General features: G+C 39.1%; 1 protein-coding gene across 2 annotated transcripts in view; it reads right to left on the bottom strand.

The window, feature by feature from the left end:
* sugct (succinyl-CoA:glutarate-CoA transferase) overlaps positions 1–25626 on the bottom strand; it is a 200185-nt gene that overhangs the window by 131242 nt on the left and 43317 nt on the right. For both annotated transcript variants that reach the window (XM_030123658.1, XM_030123659.1), the window contains exons 10-12: positions 16896–16967; positions 12059–12156; positions 10404–10506 (exon numbers count right to left, since the gene is read on the bottom strand). In XM_030123658.1, the coding sequence (XP_029979518.1) occupies positions 10404–10506; positions 12059–12156; positions 16896–16967 (273 nt within the window). The remainder of the gene's footprint in view (positions 1–10403; positions 10507–12058; positions 12157–16895; positions 16968–25626) is intronic.

Genomic DNA, 25626 nt, shown 5'->3' with positions numbered 1-25626 from the left:
GGAGCTCACGCACACATCGAACAAACAGCGGCAGCATTGTTTTCAGTAGAACACAGCATATTGTAAACCGTCATCTTTGTGTTAATTACATTCCAAAACCAGGCCGTGTTTTGGAAAAATCCATAAAAATCATCCTTCAACCTGCAGCTCGAGGAGAAGATTCTGCAACAACACAAATACTTCTGCAGGTTTTGGATGAAAATCAATGAAAGCAGAGAAAAAGAAAAAAAAGAAAAGAAAAGGAGAAATACTGCTTGAATAACAGAAGTCACCTGATCTGAAAGGAAGAAGAAAAGAAGAAGAAACTGAGTCTGAGCAAAAAACAAAGTCCAGGATCTGAAACGGAGCATGTATCGATCTAATGTTCAGACCACGAAACCGTCCGATCAAATCAGAAACAACAGAAAATGATCGTTAACGTCAGTCTGATTCAACACCAGAAACAGAACTGAAACATTAGGATCCAGACTCGGTTTATCGTCCAATTCATCTGGTTACAATGTTATCATATAGATACAACTTTATTCGTGTTTTTTATTGAGTTGCAACTTTTATGTTGTATGTTTTATGTGTAAAAAATTTTAATCAGAAAACGAGTTTTGGCGAAATTTTCATTATTCCACTGGGTAAATTTTTTTGCGCAAGTTATATTCATGCAGTTTGAGGGTCAACGGAGAATGGACTACTGTGACTTTTACTTCATTGAAATTTTGTTACATATTTTGTGCTGTTTTAATCTTGTTGCGACTTTACAATTTTTTTTTGTCTTGTTAAAACTTTTATATTTTTCGTCTTATTGAGTCTTTGACGACATTTTGTCTTTAACTTCAGTTTTATCTTGTATATTTTTATGCTGTTTTTGTCTTGTTGCAACTTTTACGTTTTTTGTGTTGCTGTGTTGTTTATTGCTTCTATGTCCCTGAGACTAACAAATGTCTCGTAACTTTTACCTCATTATCTTGTTGCATATTTTGCATCATTTTCATCTTGTTGCCACTTTTACATAGTTTCTCTTTTGTATCTATCAAGTTTGTGTCTCATTACTTCCTTTTTACCTTGTATATTTTATGTTGTTCTTGTCTACTTACAACTTTTTGTATTGTTGGATTGTTGTTTTCTTGTTGCATATTTTGTGTTGTTTTTGTCTCATAACTGACATTATTTTTGTGTTGTTGCGTCTTTGACAAATTTTTTCTTGCAACTTTTACAACTTTTTTATCTTGTGACTTTTACTTCATTTTAATTTTGTTGCATATTTTATGTTGTTTTAATCTTGTTGTGACTTTACAGTTTTTTTGGTCTTACCACATTTATATTTTTTGTCTTTAGTGAATCTTTGACGATCTTTGTCTATTGCTTTAACTTCAGTTTTATCTTGTATATTTTATGTTGTTCTTGTTTAGTTACAATTTTTACAACATTTTTGTGTCACTATAACTTACAACTTTTTGTATTGTTGCGACTTTTACTTAATTTTTTTCTTGTTGCATGTTTTGTGTTGTTTTTATCCTATAACTTTGACATCATTTTTGTGTTGCGTCTTTGACCAATTTTTTTCTTGCTGCAACTTTTTCAACTTTTTTATCTTGTGACTTTTACTTCACTCCCCCTTGAACTGCCACTTTATCGTGGTGGGGGAGTTTGAGTGCCCGAATGACCCCAGGAGCTATGTTGTCGGGGGCTTTATGCCCTTGGTAGGGTCTCCCAAGACAAACAGGTCCTGGGTGACGGGCCAGACTAAGAGCAGTTCAGAAGCCCCTATGAAAAGAAAAGATCAAGAGAACGTGACGTTGCCCGGTATGGCGCAGCCGGGGCTCCACCCTGGAGCCAGGCCTGGGGTTGGGGCTCGAATGCGAGCCCGAGCGGTTGCGGAGGCAAAAACTTGGGTCTGGGTGGAGTTTGGGGAGGCCATGGAGGAGGACTATCGGTCGGCCTCGAGGAAATTCTGGCAAACCATCCGTCGCCTCAGGAGGGGAAAGCAGTGCACCACCAACACTGTTTACAGTGGAAGTGGGGAGGTGCTGACCTCGACTGGGGATGTTGTCGGACGGTGGAAGGAATACTTCGAGGATCTCCTCAATCCCACTGTCACGTCTTCCATAGACTTGTCCATCACCCAAGCGGAAGTCACCGAGGTGGTTGGCAAGCTCCTCGGTGGCAGGGCACCGGGGGTGGATGAGATTCGTCATGAGTACCTTAAGTCTCTGGATGTGCAGGGACTGTCTTGGTTGACACGTCTCTGTAACATTGCGTGGCAGTCGGGGACAGTACCTCTGGACTGGCAGACCGGGGTGGTGGTCCCCCTTTTTAAGAAGGGGGACCGGAGGATGTGCTCCAACTATAGGGGGATCACACTCCTCAGCCTCCCAGGGAAAGTCTATTCCAAGGTACTGGAGAGGAGGATCCGACCGACAGTCGAACCTCGGATCCAGGAGGAACAATGCGGTTTTCGTCCCGGTCACGGAACACTGGACCAGCTCTATACTCTCCATCGGGTGCTCGAGGGTTCATGGGAGTTTGCCAAACCAGTCCACATGTGTTTTGTGGATCTGGAGAAGACATTTGACCGTGTCCCTCGTGGTATCCTGTGGGGGGTGCTTCGGGAGTATGGGGTCCGGGGTCCGGGGTCCGGGGCCCTTTGCTAAGGGCAGTCCGGTCCCTGTATGACCGAAGCAGGATCCTGGTTCGCATTGCCAGCAGTAAGTCAGACCTGTTCCAGGTGCATGTTGGACTCCGGCAGGGCTGCCCTTTGTCACCGGTTCTGTTCATAATTTTTATGGACAGAATTTCTAGGCGCAGCCAGGGGCCGGAGGGGGTCCGGTTTGGGGACCACAGGATTTCATCTCTGCTTTTCGCAGATGACGTTGTCCTGTTGGCCTCATCGAACCTGGACCTTCAGCGTGCCCTGGGGCGGTTTGCAGCCAAGTGTGAAGCGAGCGGGATGAGGATCAGCACCTCCAAATCCGAGGCCATGGTTCTCGACCGGAAAAAGGTGGTCTGCCCTCTCCAGGTCGGTGGGGAGTCTTTGCCCCAAGTGGAGGAGTTTAAGTATCTTGGGGTCTTGTTCACGAGTGAGGGAAAGATGGAGCGTCAGATTGACAGACGGATCGGTGCAGCGTCTGCAGTGATGCAGTCGCTGTACCGGTCGGCTGTGGTGAAGAAGGAGCTGAGCCGAGAGGCGAAGCTCTGGATTTACCGGTCAATCTACGTTCCTACCCTCACCTATGGTCATGAGCTTTGGGTCATGACCGAAAGGACAAGATCCCGGATACAAGCGGTTGAAATGAGTTTCCTCTGTCGGGTGGCTGGGCGCACCCTTAGGGATAGGGTGAGGAGCTCAGTCACCAGGGAGGAGCTCGGAGTAGAGCCGCTGCTCCTCCGTGTCGAGAGGAGCCAGCTGAGGTGGCTCGGGCATCTGTTTCGGATGCCTCCTGGACGCCTCCCTGGGGAGGTGTTCCGGGCATGTCCCACCGGGAGGAGACCTCGGGGAAGACCCAGGACACGCTGGAGAGACTATGTCTCTCGGCTGGCCTGGGAACGCCTCGGGGTCCCCCCAGAAGAGCTGGAGGAGGAGTCTGAGGAGAGGGAAGTCTGGGCATCCCTGCTTAGACTGTTACCCCTGCGACCCGGCCCCGGATAAAGCAGAAGAAAATGGATGGATGGATGGATGGATGGATGGATGGACTTTTACTTCATTTTAAGTTTGTTAAATATTATGTATTATTTTAGTCTTGTTGCGACTTTACAAATTTTCTTTGTCTCGATACCACTTTAATTTTTTTCTTGTTATTGAGTCGTTGATGAGACTTTGTCTTATTGCTTTAACTTCAGTTTCATCTTGTATATTTAGGTGCTCGGGGCCCTAGGGCTAAGCACCTATTGTTGTTTCTCGCACCTCTTTCACATATTCTTCATCTTCTGGACAAGATTTCGTCGATTAATAGGGCCTAAGGCGCTGGGAGGACCCTGCAATTAATACATCAAAATGTACGGTTTCACCGGGAATAGTGTGCTATTACTCAAGGTAGAGATTTGTGAATTTTTCGCAGAGTTACTGGCGAAAAACATGCGAAAAAAGTCCCATAGAAATGAATGGGGAGAGGAAAAAAATCAGCCAGAAAAATCCACTTGTTTCCGACTGCTACTGCTTCGCCATACTTTGACCTACAGACTTCATTTAAACTTTAAAATGCAGGCATTTTTGTCGTCTCTGCAGGAATGTAACTTGTTTGATGATGAGGTTTACGGTTTTTGATAGATGGGTCTTAGAAAAGTGTCAGATTTGTCAGAAAAGACCAAAACAGAGCACACATTCCTAGCATACCAATCTCATCAGAGTGAAAGAGAGCAGAAAAATCACCTCAGAATTTTCCGGATAACTCGTCCTCCCGGCCAAACAATACATAGGAGGCAAATGATTCTTTCCAAAAATGTAGTCACAGTTCCTGGGCTTCATATGAACCTAAGTTTGAAGACCTAGCTCTTTCTAAAGTGAAATGGCAGGCAGTAGAATGGAGGCTCATCCCTCCTCTGCCCGTATTCAAATCAATCCAAACAGATTGTTTTCCTGATAAGTTGACTGTTTTTCCACTGCTGTAACTCTGACATTTCTCACAGTACAAGGAAGAAAAACACATCTGTGTGTTCCTGAGCTCTTCGTGCCAGTCATGATCATTTTAGTTTTCACCTATCTTTTAGGGTTTTTCCGTAATGAGCAGATGTTTGGGACCTATTCCACAGCTCTTTGTGCCTGTCTGTGTCTTCTGAGCCCACTTCCCCCTAACAGCCTGAACGACACTGGTCCAACCACAGCTCTATTAAGGCTCATTGGCACGGCCATGGATCAGGGCTGTTAACCTACACAGCTGTGGGGGGGCCCAAGGGAGAGGGGGGCCCATGGGAAGTTAAGATTTTTTTGTTAAAGTTTTTTTTTTTTTCCTGTTGTTCAACTAAATTATACGATAAATATCGATCTATATGCAAGCTTCACACACTAGATTTTATAAATTGGTATATTATTGTATTCCATTAAAGTACAGACTGCTGTCACTGCTCTGTAAACACTCATTGAGAAAAACACAAAATGGTTCACTGCACACACAGTTTGAGAAACGCACTTTGCTTGTTAGGCTACGGTGACTCGTTGCATCTCTATGATAGAAGAAATCTGATCATGATGTCACAGTTTTAAAAAAATAAGTCAGGATTTCAGAAAAGAATGGAAAGAAAAGAAAGGGAGAGAAGGCAAAATGAAGGAAGTCAAGTTCTGACCAACTTCTTTTCAAAGAAAGGTGAACACAAACTTTTAAACACAAAGATGAAATGGCATTATAAGGTGTCGTTAACTCCTCCGTTATCGTTGCTAATATAAACAGAGGCAATCCAAAACAAGAGCAACACTTTCAAATGAGGCTTTTGTTATTAAGGTAAAGGATAAATAAAGTGAACGGTAGGCTAAGATTGCAACAGCAGGCTACTGATTTGAGGCAAGCAAATATGAAATGAATAGCCTACTAAGCTGTTATGCTGGCTACATGTTAAATAATAATCTATAGCAATAGAGGATAGTTCCCAGATGTCATGATATTTGCCTTCACAGTGGCTATCATCCATCCTAGCTGCCTGCTAAAACGCAATTTGTGGAACACATTCCAGAAACTGTCAGAGAAAGTGATCCTGCAGTAAACCCTTCACCCTGCACTGATTCAGACTTGAGACAAAGTGAGCTAGTTCAACATGAAAGCAACATGAAACTATTTTGACTTGAATGACTGTAGCAACAGGGCATTAGTGCATTTGGTAAGAATTGGTAAGAGGCTAATGTTGATTATTCTTCATGTTCCCAGTGTGGTTCAATATGCAACGGGTAGATTAAGTAAAAAAAATCTACACGCATTTGATTTTTTGAAACTGTATGTGACTATATATATATATATATATATATTTGTCAGATTGAAAATGTTGTATTTAGGCTCACAGAAATTCTAATCATAAAAACTAAGGGAAAAAACTACTACTGGGTGTGGTCAAGGGCATCACAGATGGACAGCTCACTACTTTTTGATTCATAACTTTTGAACCAGACAAGTTTAAGACAAATATTTCACATAATTGGAAAGGTCTAAATGCCATCTTAAACATACTCAAAGGGCCAAATTTAGTTTCAAATATTTCTAAATGAAAAAATATCAAAAACTACTGTGTCACAGATGGACAAAAAATGTATGTCTATTTTTTGCAAGAATAACAAAGTTCTCAAAAGTAAAGTTTCTACAAAATCATCATCCTAAAATGTATTCAGTGTATACTTTTATACCCTCTATTTTACAACCTAATAATCGGTTAAAGGAACAAAATATTTTATCATACCTAATAAGCAAGAGTTTTGACAAATATCAACTGGCAAATGGCAGCAAATGGCAACGTCACAGATGGACAACAAAAGTAAATATCTAATTAAACAAATATTTAATAAAAATTAAATATCAATAATTTTTTACATTTCAATTATCAACATCGTACACTTTTTTTTTACAATATATACAACATACAAATACACATAAACATTATATTAAAATGTATTTTGCATAGATATTATTGATTGATTGATTGATTGATTTGATGGAGAAAACTTTACACAATAGTATGGCTCTCCCAGTCTGGTTAAATCATGACATTAGCCCTGTGATATAGCCACTGGGTTGGTGGGTAAGGCCCTTGGCAGATGTCACATTACATTGGTACAGGGGTATAGGGAGAATTTAAGAAGGGGGGGGGGGGGGGCAGGTGTAAATACTGACTGAATGAAATGATACTGAATCAGGCTCATACTGCCACCTAGTGGTTTGTGTTGTTTTTGTCTCATAACTTTGACATTATTTTTGTGCCGTTGCATCTTTTACAACTTTTTTATCTTGTGATTTTTACTTCACGTTTGTCTTGTTGTATATTTTTTGTTGTTTTCTTTGTGTTGTGTCTTTTACATCGCTCCACTCCCTACACTGATCAGCACAGTGATGGTACCAACATCCCATAATGCATCACTCTGTACATTCTTATGAGGATCTGTGACTCAGCTTCTCCACCGGGTTCTGTTGCTTCAGACTCTTAACATCCATTTCCCGTCTATAAACATCGTGATTTGATGCGTTTACTGCCGGCGAACCGACGCTAATAAACGCCACAACAAGGCCGCTCTAATTTCCCAGCATGCTCAGTGTAAACCCAGAAACTTTCAGCCTGAATTTAGAGGATTTCTTCTGTTGATTACAGGCGACATGTGGGAATCATTTACAGCCTCGGAGATGCATGTAATTATGGAAACTGAGGAAATTCACTGGAGATCGGCTGTCAGCACTTTAGTTCCTCTGAGCAAGGCAGCAGCAGCAGGCGGTGGCGGTTTAACGGAGGACGACGCTATGAGTAACGAAGCAGGAGACGGAATAATGCTCCAGCAAAACGTTGATCCGTGGTCAGGTGAGTGGACTGAGGAGTCTGTGGAAGCCTGTTGGTGGAGCAGCTCATGGAGGCAGATGGACCGGTCTGACACCGGGCCTGAGTCATTGCATTTCCACCGTATGACGGCGACGCCGCCACCTGCCATGCCGCCGTCCTCCAAACACAAACACGCTGTGAAATGAGACGACGGCAGACGGACGGCGGTAAACACGCTAATGTCAGCGTCAGATCAGTAACACGAATTAAAAACTGAAAACATCAGTGAGAGAACGAAAGACTTTTTACCTTTAAGACCAGGTGACGTTTGTGTTTTTACCTTTAAGACCAGGTGACGTTTGTGTTTTTACCTTTAAGACCAGGTGACGTTTGTGTTTTTACCTTTAAGACCAGGTGACGTGTGTGTTTTTACCTTTAAGACCAAGTGACGTTTGTGTTTTTACCTTTAAGACCAGGTGACGTGTGTGTTTTTACCTTTAAGACCAGGTGACGTTTGTGTGTTTTTACCTTTAAGACCAGGTGACGTTTGTGTTTTTACCTTTAAGACCAGGTGACGTTTGTGTGTTTTTACCTTTAAGACCAGGTGACGTGTGTGTGTTTTTACCTTTAAGACCAGGTGACGTTTGTGTTTTTACCTTTAAGACCAGGTGACGTGTGTGTTTTTACCTTTAAGACCAGGTGACGTTTGTGTTTTTACCTTTAAGACCAGGTGACGTTTGTGTGTTTACCTTTAAGACCAGGTGACGTTTGTGTGTTTTTACCTTTAAGACCAGGTGACGTTTGTGTGTTTACCTTTAAGACCAGGTGACGTGTGTGTTTTTACCTTTAAGACCAGGTGACGTTTGTGTTTTTACCTTTAAGACCAGGTGACGTTTGTGTGTTTACCTTTAAGACCAGGTGACGTGTGTGTTTTTACCTTTAAGACCAGGTGACGTTTGTGTTTTTACCTTTAAGACCAGGTGACGTGTGTGTGTTTTTACCTTTAAGACCAGGTGACGTTTGTGTTTTTACCTTTAAGACCAGGTGACGTTTGTGTGTTTTTACCTTTAAGACCAGGTGACGTTTGTGTTTTTACCTTTAAGACCAGGTGACGTTTGTGTTTTTACCTTTAAGACCAGGTGACGTTTGTGTGTTTTTACCTTTAAGACCAGGTGACGTTTGTGTTTTTACCTTTAAGACCAGGTGACGTGTGTGTGTTTTTACCTTTAAGACCAGGTGACGTTTGTGTTTTTACCTTTAAGACCAGGTGACGTTTGTGTTTTTACCTTTAAGACCAGGTGACGTTTGTGTTTTTACCTTTAAGACCAGGTGACGTTTGTGTGTTTTTACCTTTAAGACCAGGTGACGTTTGTGTTTTTTCCTTTAAGACCAGGTGACGTTTGTGTTTTTACCTTTAAGACCAGGTGACGTTTGTGTTTTTACCTTTAAGACCAGGTGACGTTTGTGTTTTTACCTTTAAGACCAGGTGACGTTTGTGTTTTTACCTTTAAGACCAGGTGACGTTTGTGTGTTTTTACCTTTAAGACCAGGTGACGTTTGTGTTTTTACCTTCAAGACCAGGTGACGTTTGTGTGTTTACCTTTAAGACCAGGTGACGTTTGTATTTTTACCTTTAAGACCAGGTGACGTTTGTGTTTTTACCTTTAAGACCAGGTGACATTTGTGTGTTTACCTTTAAGACCAGGTGACGTTTGTGTGTTTTTACCTTTAAGACCAGGTGACGTTTGTGTGTTTACCTTTAAGACCACGTGACATTTGTGTTTTTACCTTTAAGACCAGGTGACGTTTGTGTGTTTTTACCTTTTAAGACTTTTTTTTGTGTTATTTCAGAGACAAAATTGCATTTAACTGAGATGGTCTCATAAAATCAACTTTTACAAATACTGAAACTAAATATATATTTGTGGTTCTAAGTAAATTTAATACAGTTAAATAATCAAATATTAAAGAACACTTCTTTTACTTTTATTGCATTTTTAGCAGAAAGTTTGTGTTTTTCTATTTGTTTGAGCTGCCAAAGGAGTAGCGATTTTACCTTTTGTGACATTTAAAGTTGTATATCAACAGTGACGCAACGTATTCTCATGGTTTGCCGTGTTATGTTTGAATATAAATATTTGTGGTTTTATAGAATTTTTAAATGATAATTTGGATGGTTTAACATATTGAGAAAAGTCACACCTTGTTTCTTTTTGCAGATACTCACACTAAGTTCTAAAATAAAGAAGGTAGAAGGAGATGATTCAACTGTATGCAGATGACACCATATTATACACAACAGAGAATATAACAGAAATAAATACAAACTAGTTGAAACCAACCACCTCATCATCTTATAATATATATGAAGGATTCACCATGGAAAGGCTTTTTCCACCAAGTTCCATTGATGTGACGCAAATAAAACATGTGAAACTGAACCCAACCCTGTTGAATCTGTATGTGTTTATGTCCAGACTGATCTCATGAAATCATGTTGTATGTCACGCCAGTTCTTATAGCATTTGGCGTGCTATACGTACACATTTTCATCCTTTCGCATGTTATTCAGTGCCATTTGATCATGCGTCAATGTAACTGCTAACCCTAAATGCCAATTGCGCTAGCCGCTGATAGCGTGTTATTTTACGTGGCATGAACATACATGTGGAAAGCTTATAATGCGCACAGAAAACACACCATTTGAAAGTGGTGTGTTATCTGTACGCAATTCATGATATCGCGTTGTTATGTCCATGAAGTTCCTAAATGTTGACATATACCGACATCTACCACTACGTCTGTTTTCTGGATCCAATATGGACTCAATAAAAAGGCGAATACTGCAGTAAAGGACGTCAACCTGAAAACATGGACTGCATCTCCTGTCGGTGTAGAAGGTCCAAATACTCCAGCAGTAACACCAGAACATCAGACAAACCCGGGCCTGAGAAGAACCGCCGACTCACCTGAGGATCTGAAAACACTTCCTGGATGCTGTTGATTGGTCCGACAGGAACACCTGAGCCCTGGAACCGTCTGAGCCAATCAGCTGTGTTCTCCTGGAGGAACCTGACGGGAAACATCACAGAAGGTCATTCACTCTGATTGGACCTCATCACACTGTCAAGTCCAGCTCAGACCAGATTCAGAACCAGATCCAGAACAGGTTTATTAGGTCTGCTGTTGTATCGTTTTCATCACATTGTGGTTTTAAGTCGTCTTTATCCCGTTTTGTCTTTTACGTTGTGTTCTTTTTTGTGAAGAAACCACATTTTATCTTGTTCTTTCAACGTTCATTTTTTGAACAAAAACTAACCATTAAACAAAGAATAAAACTTCACATTTATCGTGATAAACATCGATACTGACTGACCTGACAATATGATATTTTTAATATTTGTCACCTTTTCATGAACCAAACTGTCAGTGAATCAAAGAAATTATTAAACATAATTAAACATTTGGGATCATGTATATTCAACAACTGTTCAGATATTGGGTTATGCAATTCCTAAAACATGTTTGGTGACGTAATCTGGATGTATTATTGGTAATAACGTAAGAAAAAATGATAGATATTTATTTAAAGTACTATTAGCAGCCTGTAAAAAGGCTATTACCAAAAAATGGTGCAGATCAGAACCACCTACAACTAATGACTAGATATAAACTGTGAACGGAATATTTGAGATGGAGATTCTGACCCATAGACTGAAACTGAAGAAGAACAGAGTCAGGATAAATGGAAGAAATGGACAATTTTCATTTCAACGTCACATGACTAAAACAATTGTTAGTCACAAAGGTTTATTATTGTCAGTGCGTCCAAAATCCATTATGTTTGTTTTGTAATGTACAGAAATCAAACAATAGAAGTAAAGCAAAAAAAAACCCAAAAACATTTAAACATTTAAATCATTTATTGACATGCTGAGCTTAGTGACAAACACAGAGTGAGTGAAGGGTTAATGATGATGTCTGAAGTTTACATCTGAACCACTAATAACCTGCTGTTTATTTAATTAAAGGCTGTGAAGTTCAGAGACCAGGTGTAAAAAGACGTGAAGTTTTATTAGGACGGTGGATGTGGACTCAGAGACCAGGACCATGTTGGATTTATTACCAAAGTCCTCATCGTCTCTTATTTTCTGTCCTAAATAGTTTGTGTAATTATTTACAGACTGAGAACGTTGTGTGATTCTATGAGCGAACTCTGATGTTCAGGTCAGATCTGGACCAGGTCTGGTTCTGGACTGAGGGATCTGGACCAGGTCTGGTTCTGGACTGAAGGATCTGTACCAGGTCTGCTTCTGGATTCATGGATTTGGACCAGGTCTGGTTCTGGACTGAGGGATCTGGACCAGGTCTGGTTCTGGACTCAGGGGTTTAGAACAGGTCTGGTTCTGGATTCATGGATCTGGACCAGGTCTGGTTCTGGACTCAGGGATCTAGAAGAGGTCTGGTTTTGGATTCATAGATCTGGACAAGGTCTGGTTCTAGACTCAAGTATCTGCACTAGGTCTGGTTCTAGACTGAGGGATCTGGACCAGGTCTGATTCTGGATTAAGGTATCTGAACCAGGTTCTGGTTCTAGACTCAAGGATCTAGACCAGGTCTGTACCTGTCTGAGAGCTTGCCCAGCAGGTCTTTGCGGTTCTGGACTCGTAGTTTGTTGGTCTTGTATTTTGGGTGTTCAATGAGCTCTGGCAGATCCAACACCTGAAAACACAAACACACAAGTTCACATAAATAAACATCCAACGCACGGGTTAAAAACATTTACATGGAATATTTCTACTGTTAAATATTTAAAAAGGATCCAAAATCCTTCCAATAATGTTTATAATAAAGATTTATGATGTTGCGCCAAAGGTGCCAATGTACTGGACTGTAGCGATATGAGGAGGATCTCTGTTTGGTGACACTAACCCTAACCCTGATCCTGTCAAACAGTTATGAGGTGCTACATGTCTAAACTAACCATGGGGTGCCTCAAGGGTCAGTCCTAGGACCACTTTGGTTCATATTCTAACTAAGGTTGTATTCACACCAGGAAAGTCCGACAGTTCACTTGCTTTGGTCCGGACCAAATTTTAAAAAATTTTTTTTTTATTTGGTGCGGTTCGTATTCACACTGTACATTTTTCTAAGTGGACCAAAATCTGTAAACAAAACCACGTGTGCTGAGGTTGTTCAGCCATTGGACAGAAATGAGCAGTGTCGATTAAAGCGCTCAGTCCAAAGTGAAAGGAGAGAATCATGGACATTTTGCTGTTTTTGTTATCGTCATAGCTGTTTTTACAGATGCAGGCGTCTGCACAAGTGTTTGAGCAGCAAGAGCGTTTGATGCAACGTCAGGTTTACAATATTGTAGAATTCATTTCTCTATGACGAAGACTCGGGGCCAGACGGCTACGGAGGACAGCGCTCATGTGGACATCATGTTGTGACTGTTGGTCTGATTCACGCAAGACGTAACAGGCATGAAGTATATCCAAACACGGTTATCAAAAAGCATTAGTGCTACGTACTGCTGACCTATGTGTATCTATCCTATATCACCGTTCAGTTTAGCCAGGTACAGAATTCCTTAACGCAGGTAAAGTTTGGAGGGGGTGATGAAGTAGTTTATTATTTTTTTCTTTTCAAGCACAACAGACAAATCTAACCATCATCCTAATTATTCTCTCACTGAACAAGCTGAAAACGTCGGAGTTTTTCTGTGTCCTTTCTAACAGCTGTGTTATATGCACATCTGCCCAGATGTCCAAAAGGCAGCGTCTCTTCCGAGCTCCAAGTTTGACCACGGCTCATTTTCAGCTCCGTAGCCTATCCTCACTCTGAGCAGTTCTCTGGTAAAACTCTGTTGTCCATAATCCTCGACACACGACGGGAGCTCGTTAGGTACAAAAAAAAACAACTGTGTCGGATCGGGTCCGGTCTGCTTTCACACCTCAAACGAACCGCACCAGGGTTCGTATGGAACCGCGCCAAGACCACCTCTTCAACTGGGTCTCGGTTCGCTTGTTTGGTCCGGAACAGAGTTCGGTGGTTTTTATTCACACCAGCCCAAAAGGTCCGAACCAAAGGAGCAAACGAACTCTGGTCCGTTTTAAACGGACCAAACAAGGCAGGTGTGAATACACCCTAAGTAATATTGAGCCAAATGTTTCTAAGGTGAATTTTCATGCCCAAACTGGAGTTCTAACAACTGCAACTTCCTTTTAAAGGGTCTATATCAGTGGTTTCCAACCTTTTTTGGCTCATGACCCCATTTTAACATCACAAATTTATGGCGACTCCAGACATTTAAAACGGAGAGATTTTTTCTTAGATGTCTTATCGGGGTCAGGTGGGAGAAGAAATCTTTCCATTCTTTGTTTGTTAAGGTTTTCTGACTGTGACTGTGTCCGGGCAGGTTGAAGCGCAGTAACGCATCTGAGAGGGCACATGATCAGGTCAATCACCATATGCCCTCTCAGATATTATATCCTGCATTTTATTTGAACTGGAATTTTATAGGAAAAACGTGTGGTGTTTTAATTATAATGAAATATATAATGAATCATTAAAAACAATTTTTTATTAGTAATTTTTACAATTTTTTTTATCAATCACTAGAAATTTCAGGCGACCCCATTTGAATTCCAGGTGACCCCATGTGTAGTCGCGACCCCAAGGTTGAAAAACACTGGTCTATTTGTCCTATTTCTACTGTCAGATTATAACAAAATGACCTCAAATACTCACTGTACGTTTATAATCTAGATCTATGAACTTCTGTCAAAGATGTCCATGTATTGGACTGTAAAGTTATAAATGAATATATTTCCACCGACGGGGTGGGGGGGTTATGTGACCACTAGAAAGAGTAGTGAGTCAACCAAGGACAAGGTGAGGATGAGAACCGTAAGAAACAACTGTCAAACAAAAGAAGTGATAAAAACCCAGACGAGTGTTTTTTCCACTGGACTCAGCTGTAAATGAACAGAAAGGAGTTCAAAGGTAAATGTTAGCGTTTATTCTACACATGTGAGTTTGATTCTGAGGCTTATGAAGGTATAAAGTTATTATGGGATGTTATTATCTTTGCTAAGTTGCCGTTTGTTGATCCACGGTTCAAACTAAACCGCGATAGTTCTGACCTTGTTTGTTGGATTCCTACAGATCTTTAGTTCAGCTGCTGACAACACAAACTGAACAGAAAACAGGTGATTTGTGAATTTACTGTGGCTGTTTTCTGTATAAAAACAGAGCTAAGCTAACAAAGCTAAGCTAACTGAGCTATGTTGTAAATGATCGGCTGATGTAACACGTGAAAATTATAAGACACAGTGTTATTTTGAACTGTTAAAATAAGCACTTATGAGTTTTCATTTGAAGAAGAAAGCTTGATGAAAACATAATACAGATGTGTCAGTAGTCGCTTTTCCTTTGACCCTCAAATTCCACAAATATAACTTGTGCATAAAAATGTACCTAACGGAAAAACAACAATTTATGCAAAACTGTTGCTTTTTGATTAAAAGTTTTTGCGTTGGCAAAAGGTGGTTTTTCGGGTTTAGAACAAATGGTATATCACACAAAACTGCAATGGAAAGACTTTTTTCTGCAACTGGAGTCACGTGAATAAAAAAAAAAAAAAAAAAAAAAAAACAGACGATGATGGATGTTACAACAAGAGAAGACAAAGAGTTTTAAAAGAAACATGTGTGGGTATGTGTGGACACACCAGGAAACTGAATCATTTTAGAATTTAGTAGGAGATAGAGGGGTAATATATAATAATAATGAATATATCTGTAAATCAACACCATATTTACGTTCGTCACCATGTTTATGGAATGACTTCTTGTGTCATCTCATGATAATAAATAAACAAATCAAAGCATTTGTGATTTAATGGAAAAACCAATATTATGCACTTCTGTTTTTTCAACATTTAGTAAATATGGGTAAAGTTTTGCACGATATCCAATGGAAAAGTGACTATTGACTGATCTAGTCTGTGGACACGTAGCATTAATTTCTTGGTGTTATGTGTGTTCTAGTCCCAGACTGACCCCTGCTGGTCAGAGTCTGGAATATCAGCACCACAGAGAAACACCTTTTAAAGATTTGAATAATTCTACTTTTCATATGTTAACATTTTTAACACTTTGTCACAACTAATTAAAGCTGAGCTAAAATGGAGTAAGTCAAAGAATCTGGTCGTTCCTTCTGTAGTTTCTCATCTCAGTCCTAATCTATGATGAAATGTTGAGACACAAGAACCTCCAGTGTGTCCTAGTAGATAATATTTGTTTGTTTGTTTATTTTGAACATAACATTAAATCCACACAACAAAAGGATGTATATAAAAAGAAAGTCAAACACCTGAAAAGGAGTGGGATGAAGTTTAACTTATAACCTCCCACCTCTGTACTTCATCTTTCTACCTACCCATAATTCCTCTGTCAGATCCCCTCAGTAACTCAAAAATCATACACGTAACAGATTAAATTCTGATTATGGACAAAAGACATGATTGCTGTACAAATCAAGGATAGACTCAATATGAGCTGATGTTTCTTATAGGGATGCACCGATACCACTTTTTTCCACACCGAGTACGAGTACAATTACTTACATTTGTGTACTTGCCAATACCAAGTACCAATACGAGTACTCAATAATCCCATTCCAGTTGTTAGTTCCTTTTGTAAATGTGCTTTATTGTCGTTGTCATTAGTCTGACTGGAACAAAGTGCTGCTACTGACATTTAATGTGTTGGAATGAGCGTTTGTCAGTTAATCCACCAGGGGGCGGAGCTCTGAATTAACCATACTGGACAAATACCACGAAGAAGAGGAAAGTTTAATGAAGAAGAGAGAAGAAAGTCAGTAATAACAAACCTGTAGACGACAGAGGGAACACTACTGTGATACTAATGTTGCAGCGTTTTCTCTGGTAAGGTTTAAAAGTTTAGCTTCTGCAGGAAGAGAAAAGACAAATGAGACACAAGTTTGGTTTTCACTTCCACTGGTGGCGGTCCGCACCGCTCCGTACCCTCGGTCCAGCCGTGGGTAGTTGTCCTAAATGTGTCAGTAGGTTTTCTCTTTGAACAGATCCTCTACCTCCACAGTTCCACTGGTATTCTCTGTCTGGGTACTCATCCTCCATCAGCTGGAAAACAGATGAATGTACGCAGAGGACGGACAGAAGGCTGCGTCTGTATCTGTCTGTGTCTGAACGGTACTGTCAGTCAGCCTTACTTTGATCACCCTCACTTATTTGGTTCCATCTCCACACTCTTCACACTCACACACATTATTCCTCCTCCTCGTACCTGCTGCACTGAACTGGGAATGGCACACGGCCATAAGTGGTATTGGTGCATTTGTATCGGATTACTTTTACGAGTACGAGTACAAGTACACGCACTGAGTATCGGATCGGTGCATCCCTAGTTTCTTACCTGACAGACTTTGACAAACTGCTTGTCGTTGCCCGCAGCGACGACGATGTAACCGTCTTTAGTTTTAAAGCCCTAAAAAAACAAGAAAACACATGATATGAATGAGTCTGAATGTCGATGGTTTGGTCCTGGGTTTATAAAAACAGGATGTATTATGGGATGAGAACATCAAAATGCTGAGACACATTAGAGCAGATATTGACTGAAACCTTGTAAGAAGTCAGAAACATGTGGACGACTGTTTATTTCATCAGTGGTTTGTTTTCGGTTCCTTGTCATAAAGTAATACTGATGTAACAAGTCAAAAAGTAGGTGGAGCTTCCTGCCCCTCCCCCCAGTGCACAACACTTGGCCCCTCCCGATCACTGATGCCCCGCCTAATCAGAGATTCATTTTGAATTTTAAATTAACCCATAAAGACCCAGTGCTATATTTGTAGCAGTTCCCAAATTAATTTTTCACTATTTAACCTTTTCTCAAGTGAATTATCACAATTTATCATGATATTATGCTCAATATTTTGCATTTTTTTAGTGAAAATCAGCTATTTTCTTATGTTTCATTTACGGATCATGTACTTTAATCATCATGGGGAGATTAGGAGGGTTATTGTATCAAAAACAGAGAAAATTTAAGAAAAAGGGACTTTTTCAGTAAAATAAATCATTAGCTGAACGTAAAAAGTGTTTCCATCCACTGTCAGTCGCTTTTCCATTGACACTGAAATGGCATGAATATAATTTGTTCATAAAACTTTACGGAATGGAAAAACGACAATTTCACCAAAACTCTCGTTTTTCAACTAAAACTTTTTGCATTGGCAAGAGGTGGTTTTTCAGATGTAGTGCAACTGGTATATCACGCAAAGCTGCAATGGAAAGACAACTAGACTAGACCACAACTAGAATTACATGAATTAAAAAAAAACTGATGTTGATGAACTTCACAACAAAAGAAGAGTTTAAAACAAACGTGTTGGTGTGTGTGGACACACCATGAAAATGAATCATTTATTAATTTAGTAGGAGATAGAGGAGTAATATATAATAATAATGAATATATCTGTAAATCAACACCATATTTACATTCCTCACCATGTTTATGGAATGACTTCTTGTGTCATCTCGCGATAATAAATATACAAATCATCACATTTGTGATTTAATGGAAAAACCGACATTACACATTTCTGTTTTTTTTGACATTTAGTAAATATCAGTAAAGTTTTGTGCAGATGTCCAATGGAAAAGCGACTATTGATCCAACTCCATGGGTTTTACTGGTGAATCAATGTTGTAGAAGATGACGGTGTTTCCATGGTAACTACAGAGCCTCTGAACATCCAAATGGGTCATATCTGATGACCATGAAAACATGAATAACTGTATTTTACACCAAATATTGCTGTGTTTGTCAACCTTGGGGTCGGGACCCCATGTGGGGCTGCCTGGAATTCAAATCGGGTATTTCTTGTAATTGCAAATAAATAAATAAATAAATAAATAAATAAAACTTACTAATAAAAAAAATCTGTATTGAGTTGACAGAGCCAATCCCAATCCATAACAGACAAACTGTGAGTGTGAAACTGCAGCACTGTGATTCTGTTTATCTGTCAAATGTTCATTGTGGTCAGTTTCAGATGCTGCAGCTCTTTCATAATTCATAGTTTGAGTTCTTGTTTGTTACCTCCACCAGGAGGTATTGTGATTACTTTGCTTTATGTGTGAGCGTGCTTGTTTGTTTGTTAGCAAGATAACTCAAAAAGCCACGGATGGATTTTCATGAAATTTTCAGGAAATGTTGATACTGGCACAAGGAAGAAATTATAAAATTTTGGTGGTGATGGGGGGGCAGATCTGTCTTGGCGGAGGTCTGCGCCCTCCGAGTGCTTTTCTTGTTCAGTATTAATTGTCCTCCTTGTAAATCACAGCTGGACTGACTGGACAGATCCTGACCAAAGAAAATCCAATTCTCTCTTTGTGCAGTAATCTACACCTGGATTTACTGCCTCTGTCCACAATAATATACATTATATAGACTAAATGTCCTCAAAATTTAACCTGTATTTGAAACATAGGATAGAAAACTATTACAGGATCAAAAATAAATTCATTTTAGCCAAAAAAACATGTCTCCCTAAAAACACAAATGTCACTGGTCTTAAAGGTAAAAACACACATCTGATCCAACAGTATTCATTTTATTTGTTTTTCTGTCCCCACACTTAAGGACTGTGTGTCTTTTGCATCTGACTGCTGTCAGTTTCAGGTGGGTGTGTTTAAACTGTCATGGCGCCCGCTGCCGTCGCAGCAGACTTTGACCTGGGTTTAATAACATTCTGCAGCTGAAGCACAAAGGCCCTGGAGTCTGTATCTCCGTGTTTCCTCCTTGGAGTGCTCTCATTTTCTGGTCCTCTGTCTTTCCTTTCCCTCCTCTTCCTCTTCCTCTCATACATTTGCTGGTAGTAAAGCGTTGTGGCCACATCAAAGCGCTCGAGCCGTGCCGTCATACATCACAACACAGCGACCACAGCCCACGCCGTCACACCGCTAACCCTTTAGTCACACCGCGCTCACACCGCCGCCCCGCTTTCATCCCCGGCCTCGGGGACTTGTGGGTAACGCTGTCCACAGGGGGACTACGCCAGGACGTTCACCCACAAACCCCCAGCGGCCCTGGGAGGGGCCGGCGGGGCGACTTCTGCCCCCTGCTGGCTGCAGACCAGATCCAAACCACAGCGAACTCCAAAACCTGCAGGAAACTGACGCTGCTGATAGTCTGAGTCCACCCAGAGCTGCAGATACGACAGCAGGAGGGGATGGGGGGGGGGTTAGTGAAACTACAACCAGCAGCAAAGAAAACACAACAACCAAACTGTAAGAATAAAAGGATTTTTTTTCAGAGGACGTACATATGTAGTGAATCAAACTTCATTTTATTGTCTTCAGCTCACATTTTCCTGCCGTTACCTATGATTTCTTTTTTTTGTCTCACGTGCAGATGTCAAAGAATGGAATAAATCAGATTAATCTGTATGAAGACATCAGAGTGTTGACAGAAATCCAGGTGTGTTAATCTGATTTCTGATTATTAGACTACTGCTGATATCTGATAAAACAGATCAGATTATACTTTTTATACCAGAGGTGTCAAACATGTGGCTCGGGGGCCAAATCCAGCCTTCCAAAGGGTCCAGTCCGGCCCATGGGATGAATTTATGAAATGCAAAAATTACACTGAAGATATGAAGCATTTTAGTTCAGGTTCCAAATTCAGACCAATTTAATCTGCAGTGGGTCAGAACAGTCAAATACTATCAGAATAACCTATAAATACTCCCAACTCCACAGTTTTCTCTTTTTAAATGTATACATTTTCATGTCATTTTACTGTATTTACACTAAAACAAACTATCGATTCACAAAAATGCAAGTAACCTGAACAAATATGAACATTTTAAAATGTCTGAAGTGTAAATTTACCAATATTCTGTTATTAAAATAAGACTTAATCACCTAAAGAGGAACTTTTCAGTGAGATATAAGAACTGATTTTTAGACAATAGATCAGGAAAATCTGATTTTGAGAAATCTTACCAAGATAATTTTCACTTGTTCCATTAGCTTTTTTTTTTTTTTTTTTGCTTGAATTAAGCAAAAAAAAAAATCGTGACTTAAGCAAAACATCTTGAATTAAGCAAAAAAAAAAAAATCTTAAACCAAGCAAAAAAAAATAAAAAAAATCTTGAATAAAGCAAAAAATCTTGAATTAAGCAAAAAAATCTTGATGTATGCAAAAAATCTTGAATTAAGCAAAAAAATCTGCCAATGGAAAAAGTGAAAATTATCTTGGTAAGATTTCTTAAATTCAGATTTTCCAGATCTATTGTCTAAAAATCAGTTCTTATTTTAATTTTATGTCTTATTTTAAGTGTGATGAGATATTTGGACTAGAAATGAGAAAAATACATGTGGTCAGATGAAATTTTTCTAGTGTACATCTCTAGGTAGCAGTCCCAGCAAAAAGACCTCGGGGTCCTTCGGAACTGTCAAAGTCATCATGCCCTCTATCATTTCAAAAAGCCTTCCCCAGAAAGACTTCATGTAAAAATTTTATGTTTAAATGAAAACTCTGACAATTATCGCATTCCTGGAGTTTTTAGCTTATTCCTGATCATAAGTTTGTATTTCATTAAATTAAGAATGGGATTCCTCAGGGGAGCATCTTAAGCCCCATCATTTATATGTTTACATCAATGACTTTTCAGATGTAGTTCTACAGATGTACGCTGATGACACTGACCCCATTTACATCCACACCAATACTCTGAACAGTATCTGATTTGTGGAGTTTTCAGATTATTACTGATCATATAAGCCAGGGATGTCAAAGTCATTTTAGTTCAGGGGCCACATTAAGCCAAATCTGATCTGAAGTGGGCTGGACCAGTCAAATGATACCATAATAATAATATAGAAATAATGTCAACTCCAAACTTTCCTCTATGTTTTAAAGCAAAAAAGTAAAATTATGCAATGAAAATGTTTACATTTACCAACTATCCTTTAAAACAATGTGAATAACATGAACAAACCGAAATTTAAGAAAACTAAGTTCAATTTTAACAATATTCTGTTTCAGTTTATCATTTACACATGTACATTACAACTTCCAGATCACAGTGGATCTGCAAAAATAAACAAAACATTTAAGTGTGACGAGATATTTGAACTAAAAATGAGAAAAATACACTTGGTCAGATTTGGATTTTTGCAGTGTATTAGAGAAAGTAGACAAATACCTCTTTAAAATTCTTATAATTACTTCCAAAAAGGCCATTTCAAGGAAGTGGCTCCAAACTGATGCACCCCGTGAGGATCAGGGGTTAGAATAGAGGAAATCAAACCTACGCTATGGAAAGGCTGACATATTAGCTATGGCTCCAGGAACAGATCTGCATGAAAGAGAGGGAAACCATGATTTAAGGGGAAAGTTAAATTTAAAGATTCATAAAGTACGCACTAGGTTAAAAAGTGTCTGTATGACCATCTGGAGAGTCAAACTGTGTGTGGAGATAAAACAAACATCAAACATAACTCAGTGTAAAAAAAAATATAAAGAATTGATTCTTGTGAGGTCCAGTATTTAATAATGACAATGAGGGCTGTTTGTTTATGGATAATGTTGAATTGATAAATATACTGGAATTATTGAAGAAAACTGTTGAGTCTGTTTGTATGACTGTACTACTATGATCATATTGTTGTGTATAATTCAATTACTGCATTATGTATTAGTTGTGGTTGAATGCTAAAATTAGGAAAAATGTATTGTTTAATTCATGTATTAAGTTAGTGATAAAGGTGTAAAAGCATTGGAGGGGTTGGATTAGATAAGTTTAAACTGCTACTGCTTTTCAACTGTGCACATTCAGACACGTACTTGAAGATAGATTCTGTTCATTTAAATGTTATGTTTTTCTCTTATTTTGCTTTGTTTTGTTTTATTTTGTTTCTTTGCATGTTCGAAATAAATAAATAAATAAATAAATAAATAAATAAAATAAAGTGCTGGAGAAAATGGCTTAACTATAAACAAACAAAAAAAATGGATAATTACTACTGTCATTTACTTTTTCTTTTTTTTTGTACAGTTCTATGTCTTTTAATCTATTCTTGTATTTTATTCTTTTACTTTGGCTTTATTTATTCTTCTGTACAGCACTTTTATTTATTTATTTGCCTGTTTATTTGATGAGCACAGTGCATATTAATGAACACTCAGTACAAATAAAAACTGTGTAAAAATGCCGGATTTAGCTGGGAACTATTTTCCATCTGTAGTCCTCAACATTTAAAAACAGACTAAACATACAAACAAGACCATAAAAGTGTACATTATACAATCAGTGATGAAAGTGAGGAAAGAAAAAAACCCCTGAACTTTTCTGAGCATTTCATTCTGCATGCTCTTACGTGCATTCTGGTGCACTTCGGGAGCAAAAACCTGTAAAGCATTACGGTTCAAAATGAATGAAAAAATACACTTGAACTTCTTTTTGTTTCCTGCCTCACACTTCAGTTCGTCTCCACACTGAAGGACCGTGAATTCTGACATGATTTCACAGAATATTTAGACAAAATACATTGGCAGTAAAATACTCAAAGCGAATCCGCCATCTTGTCTCCAGAGACGCGAAATGGACCACGTGTCATCAACGGACCAATCAGAGCCGTCAATACAAGTTCCGTGTTGTAAACGAGCATATCATTGGTCAAGATGAATGGCGAAGAAAGCAATATGGTCGCGCCCATGAGACGGACCTAAATAAACATAATTTATACTTTTTGGAGTGATTTATGCATAATATTCCAACTGAAATTTTGCCAAACCAGACGGAAATGATCCGGACACGTTTAATTTAACGGAACATATGCTCCTTTTTCAGAAAAAAAACCCGGATTTCCAGCAAAAACCGGAACACTTTCATCACTGCACAATACATTATTAATACAATAAATTCAATAAAATACAATATAAAACCACCAAGAAGAATAACTACAGTGATGGGAATGAAATGCTGAGCAGACATCACAGGTGTTCACAGGTTTGATTAGATTTTAACCTTTTTTTTTTTAGATCTTTTTTAAATGAAGAAAGATTTCAGGAGATTTCATGAATAGTCGATGGGAAACTATTCCAGCTCTTATTGCAACAGAGATGGTGTTTTGACCTGTTTTTTGGTCCACTGCAGTCGTTTTTAAGTGCTTTACAAATAAAGTTGGATTGGATTTAAATCTTTTGTGTTCAACCAGTCACCCCTACTTTCTGTGTTGTGTTGTCTGTTGATAAAACAAATAAATAAAGAATAAAAAAATAAATAAATTGTTACATGAACTGCTGTTTCTGTCTCGTCTGTAAAACCACAAATAGCCATCGAGTTTCTTCTACTTTCACTTTAACAGGCTTTAAACTCAAAGAATTAACTGGAACATTTATGGCTGCATCACCAACTCTTTTTCGCATTCATCCACATTTCGGTGGGTTTGTTGTGAAAGTCAGTCAGAGTTTTGAGATGTCCCGAAGTTGACGTCAGTCTTCTGGGGAACGAGAACAAGACGATTATAAAACAATTAGAGGTGATTAGTGTCAGTCACTTTTAGTGCTGCTGTGTCGTGGCGTTTCCTGTATGGAAGTGATTTTCTCGGCGATTATCTCCTCGTATATCTTGCTCACTTTGTTCCAACCACACACTCATCACATTTCTATCCGTCCGATGCTCAAATGGGCCCGAAGCAGAAAGCGCTGGATAAATGTTTCTGTCTCGGTGCTTTTATTATGAAATATCGTGCCGCAGACGTCCCCGCGTGCTTTGAGTTTTTGCATCGTCGCAGAAAAAGAGATAATTCACTTTTTAATGACGCCACAGAGAAACCGAGGGGAAAGAGAAATGAGCTTCACAGCCTTGGATGTTTCTAATCACATTAAAATGGGATCAGAAAAAAAACAGAAAGAAAAGGACTCGACTGTTTGTGGAAACGAAATCACAGATCAAACATTCACAGCAAGTTTTCAGCAGATTTTATTTTACATCTAATTACATCAAAATGAATATAGTGAGTTTTTCCATCACATCAAACAAGTTAAAATAGTTTTGTGAAAAGTGTAAACCAAGGGTGTCAAACATACGGCCCGTGGACCAAAACTGGACCACCACAGGGTCCAAATGTGGCCGATGGGATGAATGTGTGAAACAGAAAAATTACACTGAAGACATTAATCATTTTAGTTCAGGTTCCACATTCAGACCAATAAAGTGGATCAGAACCAGTAAAATAACAGAATAAGCTATAAATGTCGACAACTCGACAAATTTTCTTCTTTCCTCTAGGGCGGAGTCAAGGGAAGGTTCACATCTGGTCCAACAAATTAAATGACAATAATCTACACCAAACTTATATTTTTGGGTAGGTAATTACTGATATTTTCAGGAAAACATATTTTGAAATGAGAAAAAATTTGTGAACAAAATGAATGTTTGTAAAATGACCCAGTTTAGTGCCATCATTCTGGGTTCATCTTATAAACTCTATAAATAAACTACATTTATTCCACATACACTGACATTTGACAATTATATTATTTATGTCATGTTCTAAACACACATTGTTTAACAATAATAAATGCATATATCTATGCAAAATATATTTGAATATAATGTTAAAGGTGTTGTATGTAGGATTGTGGACAAAACTGGTACTGCAATCACATTCAAATACTGTAGAGCGTGGTCTCCTCTGCTCCTCCCCCCAGACGAGGGGTTGACAGATCCAGCATGAGTGTCTGCTACTAGTGTTTCCACTAATCCTGTCCACCACACCAGAAATTTCATACAAAAAAATCATCACCAGACTGATTCTACATAAGTCTAATATATAATAGAACAGGATAAACGTCCTGCACACTCAAATGAAAGTTTACACAGATTCAGGAGATAGAGAAAAGGGAAATGAGCCGCAAGTTTACCTTTTACTTCCATGAAGTACAAGCGGCACGGATCGCTACCGAACACCCCCCCCCATAGTACTATAAGATACTGGCCTCTGTACGGGTTTAGTGTGAATCCACAGACATGGACACACACACACACACACACACACACACACACACACACACACACACACACTTGGCTTTTATAATATACAGTTGCAGAAAAAATGATTATTCC

This window comes from Sphaeramia orbicularis, chromosome 20, assembly GCF_902148855.1.
Source record: "Sphaeramia orbicularis chromosome 20, fSphaOr1.1, whole genome shotgun sequence".
In the NCBI taxonomy this organism is placed as follows: Eukaryota; Metazoa; Chordata; class Actinopteri; order Kurtiformes; family Apogonidae; genus Sphaeramia; species Sphaeramia orbicularis.
Note: the sequence above shows the minus strand (reverse complement) of the source record. Positions and strands in the feature narration are given on the sequence as shown.